Below are 12,934 nucleotides of genomic sequence, written 5' to 3'. Positions count from 1 at the left end.
TGTGTGTGTGTGTGTGTGTGTGTGTGTGTGTGTGTGTGTGTGTGTGTGTGTGTGTGTGTGTGTGTGTGTGTGTGTGTGTGTGTGTGTGTGTGTGTGTGTGTGTGTGTGTGTGTGTGTGTGTGTGTGTGTGTGTGTGTGTGTGTGTGTGTGTGTGTGTGTGTGTGTGTGTGTGTGTGTGTGTGTGTGTGTGTGTGTGTGTGTGTGTGTGTGTGTGTGTGTGTGTGTGTGTGTGTGTGTGTCCTTTTAGCAAATGATGCACTCAAATAAAAATAGTGTCGGTTTCCGCATGCGACATTTATAAATTAGTATGTGGACATTTCTTTGGATTACATAACCTGTCAAACCAAGTGTCAGATATAAATCATGCTAGAACTTTTCTCAGAACTAACAATGACTTTTATCCAACTGGTGTTGTCAAAGTGTAAGACGACAATTCACACAGGTTTAAACACAGATGTAGTTCATTACACTGAAATTATGAACATTTTCCACATTAAAATATAGTAGGCTATAATATAATTATAATTTTGAATAATATTTGTTTTATCTTTTGGAACCTGTGAAATGTTTTTCTTAAAGTCCGCTTTTTTTTAATTTTTTTTTTATATAGGCCTACTATTTGGTTTGATATTTTGTATTTTATGTAACACAAACACATTTTTTAGGAGTGTTCAATATTTCAAGCTGAGGTAGGTCAAACTAATCTGAATGCTTTTTTTTGTATATTAGCCTATTAAAAAGTAAAAGTAATGAATTCAACTTTTTACATAGGCCTACATAGTTTTATGGCCACTGAACGTTCCTAAAGTCTGCCGTTAAAAAGCAATTTCTATACGATTATAGGTTGTTTACACATGGCCTGAAAATGTATTTATTTACCGTGTGAAAGTTTCTACGCGCCTGTATGCGCCTCTGGTTGAGCTGTGCAAGCCCGCGACGCATTCCGTAGAGATGGGGAATTCTAGTTTTGTCTCTTGCGAACTCAAAAAGCATCCAATGAATGCGGTGGCTCCGCCCGACGTCAGGTGCACCTCTCCGAGAGAGAGAGCGAGAGAGAGAGAGCGCATTAAATATGCGCTCACTCTCCCCAGTCAATCACTTCATCTCACTCTCAAGACTACAAGACACTCCGCAAGTGAATTTACTACTTTTTACTCACCTGGACGGATTGCCTATATATCATGGATTTGGTCTGAATCATCTTGTATGCTAACAGGTAAACTTTTGTGAAACTGCCATAATCCTCACTGATATTTTATGTGATAATTTTGACGTGTCAAAGGGATAGTTCGCCCAAAAATGAAAATCCTGTCATCGTTTACTCACCCTCAAGTTGTTCCAAATATGTATGAGGGTTTTTTTCTTTTCTTTTTTCCTCCTTCTACTGAACACAAAAGAAGATATTTTGAAGAAAATAGGTAACTCAACAGTTGATGGGCCCCATTGACTTCCATTTATGGAGGGGGAAAAATGCTATGGAAGTCAATGGTGCCCTACAAGTTACCAACATTCTTCAAAATATCCTCCGTTGTGATCAGCAGAACAAAGGCATTTATACAGGTTTGGAACAACTTGAGGGTGAGTAAATGATGACAGAATTTTCATTTTTGGGTGAACTATCCCTTTAAGCTCGACCAAATATAACAAGTTATATAGCCTACCAAATGTGTGAAAACTTTGATTTTGAACGGAATGTAGTATGTGTTTTAGGCTAATTAATAAAGTATTGTATTAATGTTATTAAATAAATAAGCATATGTTAATAAGAATAGGCTATTTGCAACTCAATATGTTGAGTCTTTTTGAAGACATGGAATTATAGTTAATATACAGCAGGCCTACATAAAAAAAATTTAAATAAAAAAAAAGTGGTTAACAAATGATTAAAAAAATAGTGTGTCCTAGATTCTCAGTGTATTTTATTTGTCTGTGAGTATTTTTATCATCCAAAATGTACTTTTGAACTCAAAAGTTAACAGAAAAGTTGTCAATAAAACTGTGTAAACAATATGTAAAGTTTATACACCTCCAGATATTTAAAAGGTGTGTTTTTTTATTATTTATTTTAAAGCTATTAAAAACAGCTCCAGTTTGCGTGCCTAAACAAATGGTGAAAGGATTTCAAGTTGGCCTTTTTATAGTTGCTAATTCAAATTCTTCTTTCTTTTTATTTAGGATCTGAGAGCAACAGTAGACAGGATGAGTTGGGGAGCACTTTATGCCCAGCTGGGAGGGGTGAATAAACACTCCACCAGCTTGGGAAAGATCTGGCTGTCTGTCCTCTTCATCTTCCGCATTAGCATCCTTGTAATAGCCGCCGAGACGGTCTGGGGAGATGAGCAGTCCGACTTCACCTGTAACACACAGCAGCCCGGCTGCAAAAACGTCTGCTACGACCACTTCTTTCCAGTCTCGCATATCCGTTTCTGGTGCCTGCAGCTCATCTTTGTGTCTACACCGGCTTTGCTGGTGGCTATGCATGTGGCGTACCGCAAACGCAACGTAAAGAAAGGTCTTTTGGCCAACCGTACTGGCAGTGCCAAAGGGGATGACCTGGAAAGCCTGAAGAGGAGGCGTCTTCCCATCACTGGGCCGCTGTGGTGGACCTACACCTCCAGCCTGTTCTTCCGGCTCCTTTTCGAGGCCGGATTCATGTACGCGTTGTATTATGTCTACGATGGGTTTCAGATGGCACGTCTTGTGAAGTGTGAGCAGTGGCCCTGTCCCAATAAAGTTGACTGCTTTATCTCACGGCCAACAGAGAAGACAGTCTTCACCATTTTCATGGTGGGATCTTCTGCCATCTGCATTGTGCTCAATGTGGCTGAAATGAGCTACTTGATCGTCAAGGCATTGCTGAGGTGCTCGGCCAGAACCAAGAGGCGGCGCGCCTTTGTGCACCAAGATAAAATGTCCACAGAAAAGGCGCTCTTACAGAACGAAAAGAACACAAGGTTGCCGTCATCCGCTTCGGACTCCTCGACCAATAAGACTCTTTAAGATTATCCCTACATCCAGTGACTCAATTCTACCATCATGGATGATAATAGGCACGTAGATTACAGTGTTTTAACAGTAGGCCTATGTTTTTGACAAGTTGCCCTGAGAGCAGAACAAAGCTGCAAACCTGAGAGAGGTTTTCAAGCATGCTTCATTTAAAATCCGACATTCCTCCCCAAAAGACGATTAGGGAGTACACTGCATTGACTGCAAAAATGTTGGGGTTGTTGAATTTTATTTTTCACGTTGCTCAGTAGCCTCAGTACTCTCTAATGGCATTAGAAAAGCCCAAGAGTGACTCCTAGTGGTCAAACAACATAAATGAAGTTCAGAGACCTTTGCACAAAATTGAGTGTCCTGTTTTTGAGGGATCATTTACTTTGTATTGCACATTCTTCTCTTTATTTGGACTTTTACATGATTGAATTTTGCTTTGTTTACTTATTATAATTTTTTTTTTTTTTAAATAAAACCTACCCATCAGCAGTTTTAGACTAGCGCTATAATGTAGAGAGCTGAGGGGGGCTTATGTTTTTATTTGTGATTGTTTTGGTAGGCTTGATTTAAATGTCTTCACAACAATGACACGTTTAGTTTTAAGGCGTTTCACAATATCGTTGCATTGAAATCCCCGGTAGGAGTCATATCAGCTTACAGCAGTGACTTATTATTTAAGTTGAGACCAAATAAACTGTAGTCGCATATGCATGAGAATGTTTACTAGTGGCGCGCCGCGTAGCCTACTCTATGACGCCATGTCAGTCAGTCTACCCGTTGACAGGTGAGAGCGCGCACGTGGATTCGCGCTTCGTCAACTGTCATGTTATCTTCCATTTAGTTTTTCTCCTCTGAGTAGGACTACAAGTCAGCGGTGAACAGTTTTGTTTTTAATGCTGTGATTTAACCGCTGGAATAGTTTCCACATAGCTAGTAGGCCTATTGATGGAATCTTTACGCAAGCTGAGACGATCATTTTTTTATCGTAAACTGGTTGTCAAATAAATACGTTTCTTTGTCATTTTGGCTAACAACTTAACTTTTATATGAATATCTTAATAAAAAACTACTTTTTAAATGTTTGATGTGTTTGTCAGTTTTGTGATTTTTCACTGGTGGATTCTCTCAGGAAAACCAATGGAGGGCGGTGCATTTCCATTCTATTTTAGGCTGCATGACTGGATACTTTCCCATGCAATACAAGAATTCCGGAGTTTTTGACTGGAGACTAATTTTTATCTTTTTATGAATTTTTACTTCCACAAACCAGCTTTTAGTGATTGCTTTCATTACTAATGTAATAGCCTAATTCATTTTCAAAATTCCACACTCTACTATCAGTCTATCACCCGGCGGCTATCACATCTTCAGTGGAGAATAATCAAGCACTAGCCTAGGCTATTACACGAGCAAGAATACAGTTGTAGGCTACTGAGCATTAGCACTGCTTTGTTTCGGCCGCAGGTGATTTTATTGTTTTTTTTTTGTTTGTTTTTTAAGTGGGCAACCTAATTGTAGCCTACATTTTTTTTTTTTTTATTGATAATTTTACTCCGCCAACGAAAATAGTTCCACAGAAACAAAAGCAGAATCAACGTTCGAATATTACCAATCAACGCATTGACCGCGGAGTGATACAAAAATTAAAACGTCCCATTTTTTTTCTCAACTCTCTTGCTCAATGATATTATTATTGTTAAGTGTAGGCTATTAATAATCTTTTTATAATAATTAGTATTAATTTCGATTCTTCATTTTTATTATCATTATTTTTATTTTATGACAATATTCTGTGGTATAAAGTAAAATAAAGCATCTGTCTTCATCGTATAGACCTGAATAAAATCGTGTGTTCGAGTATAGTTAAGTTGGGGCGATGAGTTTACCCCAGTTGACAGGGGCGTGGCGTGCGCGCTGACTGGCCGATGACTTTCTGAACGCAGCACTCTTGCATGACCACTCAAAGTGACAGTAGCGATGGCTGGGAACGGGAGACAGCTGCGCTTGGTGAGACCCCGTCTCCACACTCGATTTGCCATGAAAAACTAGGTGTTCTACGAGAGTTTGGCCGCGGGTCTATGTGTGAAGAACTTTTGTGAATGAATAAGTTGGCCGGCCACTTTCAAAAGAGTTTGGTAAGCTGGCAGTGCTGCCAGGATTTGGGAACGGGGGGAGCGGGGAGGGCTCCTGCTGCCTTTGGGAGGTCTGTATGCTTTCAACGCACTCAAACTGTGGCACCAGTGGCCGCTGGATATTGCTTTCTTTAGATAAGTTTGCCTACTTGTCAAGGTATGCTTTAAGTTAGATGTACGGAATATTTTATCCTTTTACACCCCATATTAATTAATGTGACTTTTCGCTAGCTGGTAGGCCATCAACTTTGACTCCAATCTAACAGCTAAAATCATTTAGACACATTTCAAGAAACCATCTGTTGATTGAGATGAGCTGTATGAGCGCATAATCAGTGCAAAGAATAGAAAATCTGCCTCTTTAACTGACAGTTTGACCTGAACGTACAGTGAGAACAGTGGATAATTACTATCATCCGTTAATTATATAACAGCAGCAGTTTGGAATGAAATGCTTAGCAGATAGATCAAAGACGATAAATATTAGTGATCATTATAAAATAAGAACTTTAATATCTGTAATGAAAATGATAGCTCCCTTAGGAACCAAAAGATTTTTGGGGTGTATTTGATCAAAATTATTAGCCATATCATACCATCAATTTCTGGACTTAAAAAGGCCTAAAATTATTATTATCTATGGAACTAATATAAGGATTTAAAAAGATTTTTAAAGAATCTTGTATGTATTTTTTTCTTCATTTTTTAACAAAAATTATCTACAAAGATAGATGTAAAATAAATTAATAAACAAATGTTTATTATTATTATTATGTAACTTGCACCTTCTCTTTCAGGGTCATAGACTTGGTTTAGAACCTTAGTCGATGGATTTGCCGCCCTCAATACAACATAATTTTAGTAAGTAAAATGATTTTTTTTTCTGCCTGTTGTATGTCTTTTGCTATTTCGGGGGTCTTTGTTTACAAGTGGCAATACAACCTCACCCTGGTTCTGTTCAATCTTGCTGTTTATTTGTGCTTATTATGATAAAGATAAATCTGTGTTGATCAAAATCCTGAAGTTAAATCACGACACTCATTTCTGGATTCATCCATTTTTCAAAGCAGTTACAGCACCTACAGGGTCAAATCATGTATTGTACTGTTTTAGCTTACAATTATAATCATGTAAACATGATGAGTGTAGATTCACACTTAAAAAAGTGGCCTGGTATTGTCTCCATATTTCACTGCATTTTCCCCCTTGATGTCCTGAAATTGGCTCTATCAGGGCTCTTCACACATCACTGTCCAGTCAACGCTTTCAACTGTTTTTGAACATTATAATGTCGATCTCAGCACATGCCTGCTGGGCAGTGAAGCGAACAGGTGAGAGAGAAAGAGACTGTGTGTTTGAGTGTGTTCAAAAAGTGTGTATGAGTGTATGTGTGTGTGTCAGTGGTTGGAGAGAAAGCGAGCCATAGAGAGTTTGCTTACACTGTGCATGCCAGGTTCATAGCAGCCAGTTAGAGAGTTAAATAGCGAGGGGTCACGAAATCCATAAGTTTATGTCAAACTTTTTTGTCAATGTGATATTTGACAAGGCTGATTTGCTCGATTTTCCCAAACATCATTTGATGAATTCGTGCGAGGGACTGGCGAGTGCTTCATCAGGGCTTACAGTTCGGATCTTATGCAGAACCGTGAAATGCTGTGTGAGTTCATGAGAGCTGAGCATGTTTTTTTTTAATAGGTTTATGTACTTTTAGCTGTGTCTGTGTGAACATACATTCACAGCACAGGCCTAGACAGACTGAGAAGATCATATCCATATCATGTAAAGTGTAATATGTTATTTTGTTAACAGTTTAACTAGTTCTGATGAATCCTTTCTGTTCCCCTCTGTTTCCTTTTGCTCACCTGACTCCACTCTCTCTATCTCTTTCGCTCTCACTCTCACTCTCTCTCTCTCGCTCTCTCTCTCTCTCTCTCTCTCTCTCTCTCCGTCTCTCGCTCTTACTCTCGGCTGCAGACTGTACTTTCTCTCTAGGCTAGAAATCGTAAAGCATGGGTGACTGGAGCTTTCTTGGGCGGCTCTTGGAGAATGCACAGGAACACTCGACCGTGATCGGCAAAGTCTGGCTGACGGTACTCTTCATTTTTAGGATTCTAGTGTTGGGAGCGGCAGCCGAGGAGGTCTGGGGCGATGAGCAGTCGGACTTCACCTGCAACACGCAGCAGCCCGGCTGCGAGAACGTCTGCTACGACGAGGCCTTCCCCATCTCCCACATCCGCTTCTGGGTTCTCCAAATCATCTTCGTGTCCACGCCGACGCTCATCTACCTGGGCCACGTCCTGCACATTGTTCGTATGGAGGAGAAGCGGAAAGAGCGTGAGGAGGAGCTGCGAAAGGCCAGCCGGCTCCAGGAGGAGAAAGAACTCCTGTATAGAAACGGAGGGGGAGGGGAGGCTGGTGGACGGGGTGGGGGCGGCGGCGGCGGCGGCAAAAAGGAGAAGCCGCCAATCAGAGACGAGCACGGCAAAATCCGCATTAGAGGTGCCTTGTTGCGCACCTATGTGTTCAACATAATTTTCAAGACCCTGTTTGAAGTGGGGTTTATTTTAGGTCAGTATTTCCTCTATGGTTTCCAGTTGCGGCCCCTGTATAAGTGTGCGCGGTGGCCCTGCCCCAACACGGTGGACTGCTTCATTTCCCGGCCCACGGAAAAGACCATCTTCATCATATTTATGCTTGTGGTGGCTTGCGTGTCCCTTTTGCTGAATTTGTTAGAAATATATCACCTCGGATGGAAGAAGGTCAAACAGGGCATGACCAACGAGTTCGCGCCCGAGCGCGAGTCGCTGCCCGACGCGAACGAAGCGGAGCCCGAGTCTCCCAGAACTTCGCCTCCAACCCTCAGGTACCCGCCAGACTACACGGAGATGGCCGTGTGTGGCGGCGTGTTCCTCCAGCCCGTGTCGGCACCCTCCACGGCTGAGTTCAAGATGGACCCTCTGCGCGAGGAGCTCGAGGAGTCCTCACCTTTTTACATCAGCAACAACAACAACCACAGGCTGGCTGCCGAGCAGAACTGGGCCAACCTGGCCACCGAGCAGCAGACTCGGGAGATGAACGCCGCCTCCCCCTCCCCTTCCTCCTCGTCTCGCTCTTCCAATAATGGGCGGCAAGCCAAAGACGCCGCTCAGCTCGCTGACACCCCCACCTCCGCCGGCGGCGGTTTAAGCGCTGGGCCGGAGGAGGGGCACGTCACCACCACGGTGGAGATGCACGAGCCGCCCGTCATTTTCACTGACGCTCGACGACTGAGCAGGGCTAGTAAAGCCAGCAGCGCAAGAGCGAGGCCCGATGATCTGGCGGTGTAGTGGCTCTCCACCCCAAAGCGCAGGGTTTTGTGGACAAAACACAAAGAAATACACCAAAAAAACAAGAGGAAGTGAGAGGCAGATTGCTGGAATGGAAAAGTTAATTCCATTCATTAAGTGAGCGATGTAAAATCAAATCGCAAAGAGTTCAATCATCTCTTATGGGATTATGAAAGATGGCTGCTGAATGCTGGTTAGTGTAATGCAGTAGTTGAATGGAACAGCCAACCTGATGCAGGTTATGTTATACCAGAATCTGGAGCGATTCACTGAAAAATGCCACTTAAATTAGTCTGACAAGGCCTTAAAGTAAGAATTAAAAGATTGCCATTTAATCAGTTCAATTCAGTAAGTACACTGTATCCAAGTCTCATGATAAAAACAAAGGCACCAAACATAAAATGTTTGCAGTGCAATAAAACAGGTTACAAACAAAACTACATTTTAAATACCATCTATGGTTTAAATGAGTAGACAATTATCATGTACTATATTTTATTTTATTTATTTTTGAAGCCTGGAATAGAACATGCTAGAAATTAGAAAGAAAATCAGTTGATGTTGTCAAATTCATAAACACTCATCTTGAAACATTTAAAAAATGTTCTCTTTGTTTTTCCAGCATCTGTCTCTACATTTCCTCACTCTAAAGAGAAATCAAAGTGTTGGGGAAGAAAAAAAGCACATTGCCTGATGAAAGTGGCATACTTTAATGCATAACAGAAAAAAAGGTCATCCATACATGAAAAAATGAACATAACACTGAGGCAAGTGACATATATAGATAACTGTTGTACTACTGAATGGTGCAGTTTTAATTCATATAGCTTGTTTATTCTCTGGACCACGTTTCTTTTTTCTTTTTTTCAATCCCATGATCTGAAGTTCACATCCTGCTCCTCTTTTGGATTTGAGAGTTTTGATATATGACCATCTTGCCATCAGGAATACATGATCACTTTTGAAGTAGTTATTCTGAGGAGGGGAGTACTAACTCTCATCCTATATATCGAAAAGTTTGAGCATTTTTATTTCTAAAAATGTAAGCAATTGGTTGAGAATGAGTACAAAAATCGTCATCAAAAGCATTGCTTTTCTGTAGTCAGTTCGTGGTTGCCAAAAAGTAGTTACTTCAAAATGGACATAAAAAGATGCTGCAAGTGTCTTATGCTGATATGAGGTTATACCCCACCCCCCCCCTTTTTTTTTTTTCTCCTCTTTGTTGGTCCAGTTTCAGGTTACTGTGAGGCCCTCATTTTCACTGACTACTACTGCTGTTGCATAGAACATGCCTTCAGTACACATACTGTAACAACATGACAGCACAACATGATTTTTTTTTTTTTCTTGAGACCCATTTAAAAACAATGTACAATGCTTTTATTATCAGGTATATACTTCGGCAATCCATTTAAAGAGACAGACAGCCCTGAAATAGAAAGAGGTGCATTGCTTCATCACACAGAGACTGTGCAGGTTTGTCCTTAGGACAGAATTACTTTTGCTTTTAACAGATCACAGTATTTACAGATGTATGTTATTTATTTTCTGCTGTTTTAATGTATCCAAAAACCAAAGTGTGTTATTTTGTCATTTTTTGGTTCTTAAAGTTTACATTTTAGTAAATAGTTGAAGATTTGCACATTTAGGCAAAAAACACTGTTCAATAATTCTTACATTGATAGAAAGGAGGAAATATTTTTTGATCCTTAAAGGAAAATGTCTTAATGGTAAAAGTCGTTGTGTTGATGGCAGTATTATTCCACTTAAATAACATCAAATGTAATTTATAAAACAGCACTTGTAGAGTTTAAGAAATATGCACGTTTCCCATGTTTTATTTTAGGACTGTTGTGGTGGCCTGAAAGGACCGCAGGAAATTTGAACATTGTGGATTATAGCATTTCATCGATTCTGAATTTGAATTGGCCAGCCAGCCAGCTCTTTCCTATCTCGATCCGTTTGTAGTGTACTTAGTTGCAGCCCATTATTCTCAGATAACGCTCATTTCTTGAACTGATTTTCTCAAGCAGAGCTGATTATTCTGACCAATCAGGGAAATGAACCACCTACATATGCTCAGAACAGCAGCCTGTTTCGATGCTGTCTTAAGAGAAGTGCCTTGTGTATTCAATTTTATAAGAACAAGTTGATGTAAATGTTCATTTACCTCAAATGTTTACAAAGCTGTTACTAAATAAACTTTTTGTACCATAAATGTAGGCTACTCTGACCTTTTCATTTGTAAACGGCAGGCTTCAAAACTCAAACCTTCCAAACTACTGATGTTGAGTGCTCTCAAGTGCAGGCCTGCTCACTAAAAAGGCTTGGTCAGTGGCTGTTAAAAAGATCAAGGCAGAAACTTTCACAGAACTATGAGATCTTTCTAAAGGTTAGCACCTAATCAAGTTAATTTAGTCAGTTTTAACCAACCCTGAATTTAATTAGACAGTTTAAAAGGTAATGTCTCAAATCCTCATCACTGCATTTATGCAATTCAGGCCAAAATCATACTGAGAAACTAGTCTGAGCACATCTCAACCAAAAAACTTGCACTCGTTGACCTCTGACCTTTATGCTTATCAGTCCTCCACTCCAGATTCCTAGAGGGGAAGTGAGAATGAGACTGAATGATGAGGGACACTAATGACACATCACCCCCACGATCCACACAGTCCAAAACCATGCAGGCCATATTTGATTATTACTCAGAGTGTATTACTCATCCTAGAAGTTCCCACATGCAATTTTCATGTTGCAAAATAAATGTTTACTCAAATTGACCCTTTGCAAAGACCCGCGGGGGGGCTAAGGGGGTTAGTTACTGTAGCTACGTCCGACAAGTCACGGCGCTCTCGTCCAGTGAAAAATACATCGGGAGGAGCAAAGAAGACACTGACAATGTGCCGACAGACAAGATAGAGCAGATTACTTTTGATATGATGCAACAAATCAGCTTTCAAATTTGGTCATTTTTTTAAAGAAATTCAAACAATAAATAGTTATATAATAGTTATAGCAAGAAATAAACATAAGTGAACATCAGAAGGTATGTTGTTTTAACTGCGGAAAGACGTCAATACACCATTTTTCAAGTTCAAGTCCACTGACGTTAATCTACTAACTCACCTGTTTTATGTTTGCCGTTATGATTGGTCAGACTGCACGTCAATCAAACTCCCAGTGAAGGGTGAATTGTATTTGTGTTCCCATTTGATCCCGTCGCCCCACTTGAGATCCTTGTTCTGTGTGCGTCAGATAAATGCTGCTCTGTTTTGTTCTCAATCTGAAAGTAAAAAAGTACAAATGTTGCCCCTTTAAGTAGCTTTAATATATTCAGCTGTTTGTTAGCAATGTAGCTATAAGGTAATACCTAGATTGAACTGTCCGTTAGCATTCCCATTAATCTCAGTTGTTTGGAGCTTACACGTATCCAATCTGGATGATGCCATCTTCATAACTTTTTAGTATTATTTAGCTGGTCATGTGATCTCAAAAACTCAATGAAAGGGACCCCCTTTTAAAGAATTCCCAACACACACATAAACAACAATAACATGCAGAAAATCCAAATCCTAATTGAGACACTAAAATAATGATTTGCCTGTTTGGCGTTTTACTTTAGTCGGAATTGAAATAATTATGAGCTATAAGCTCTAACTGTGACAGGCTGCTGCATCATTACTCATTACAGCCTACAAAAAATTCCACTGGCTTGGAATGAAGGGAATACTGGATCAGAGGAACCTTGTGCATAAGATGAAGCCGGAAGACTGAGGAAAATGTATAAAGAACAAGGAAACCAGACTTGATCCATCCTCTTTCAAAAACTTGACAACAATGAATTGACATTAATTTATAAACTACGAATATCAAATGAAATATATATAAAACAAAAAAAAAGGTCAGACATAAATCGGCACTGTAAAAAATATTAAAGCATGAAACGGAAGTTGTGATGTCTTTTATTCCTTATTGTAATGGAAATCCAAGTGAAATTGATTGGATGGTTGTGTTTTGCTATTGCTGTGATGTCATTTGAGTGACAGGTTGATCCCGCCCTCACGCCAGTAAACCCGTAATCAGAGAAGAGAATACTGCAATATTCCATATAAAAAAGAATTGTCCATTTTTATTTCATGGTGATTTTAAACGGAGCCCTGAATCCATTTCATGGGAGGCTACAATGAAAGCCTAAGAGATGTTGAGTGGAGGCGGATCTCAACACTGCCAGCTTAAAAACGTCAGCTCTGACATTGGAGTTCAAGTTCAGAGAACTTTAATTCTCACCGCACTGGTCCATTTGAACTGACACTTATTGCATTTAGTCAGCACATGCTGTGTGTTGTGGGAACGGCCTCTCTCTCACACACACACACACACACACATACACAGCAGTCGAAGCTCGACTGGCTGTTTCATGTGCTCTGTGTCTAGATATCTATGAGAGGACAAGTGTGTTGGGTTATTTTAGGGCCA

At 40.2% G+C, this 12,934-nt stretch overlaps 2 protein-coding genes across 7 annotated transcripts; both read left to right on the top strand.

Annotated features, from left to right (window-relative positions):
• Window positions 1-367: 367 nt before the first annotated feature.
• On the top strand, window positions 368-3,451 carry gjb8 (gap junction protein beta 8). The gene is made up of 2 exons (XM_084421747.1): window positions 368-1,216; window positions 2,176-3,451. The coding sequence occupies exon 2, from the start codon at window positions 2,200-2,202 to the stop codon at window positions 2,998-3,000; it is 801 nt and encodes a 266-aa protein (XP_084277873.1). The 5' UTR covers window positions 368-1,216; window positions 2,176-2,199; the 3' UTR covers window positions 3,001-3,451.
• A 1,490-nt stretch (window positions 3,452-4,941) lies between these two features.
• On the top strand, window positions 4,942-10,670 carry gja3 (gap junction protein, alpha 3). Of its 6 annotated transcripts, none has more exons than XM_084421334.1 (3): window positions 4,942-5,004; window positions 5,927-5,990; window positions 7,104-10,670. In XM_084421334.1, the coding sequence occupies exon 3, from the start codon at window positions 7,139-7,141 to the stop codon at window positions 8,453-8,455; it is 1,317 nt and encodes a 438-aa protein (XP_084277460.1). In that variant the 5' UTR covers window positions 4,942-5,004; window positions 5,927-5,990; window positions 7,104-7,138; the 3' UTR covers window positions 8,456-10,670. The 6 variants fall into 6 exon arrangements, with proteins under 6 accessions (XP_084277460.1, XP_084277458.1, XP_084277462.1 ...); XM_084421332.1 differs by having other exon boundaries at window positions 4,942-5,286; window positions 7,104-10,664; XM_084421333.1 differs by having other exon boundaries at window positions 4,952-5,132; window positions 7,104-10,664.
• The last annotated feature ends 2,264 nt before the right edge of the window (window positions 10,671-12,934 follow it).

Source organism: Rutilus rutilus, assembly GCF_951802725.1.
Source record: "Rutilus rutilus genome assembly, chromosome: 10".
Lineage (NCBI taxonomy): Eukaryota > Metazoa > Chordata > Actinopteri > Cypriniformes > Leuciscidae > Rutilus > Rutilus rutilus.
This window is presented reverse-complemented; position numbering and strand designations above follow the sequence as displayed.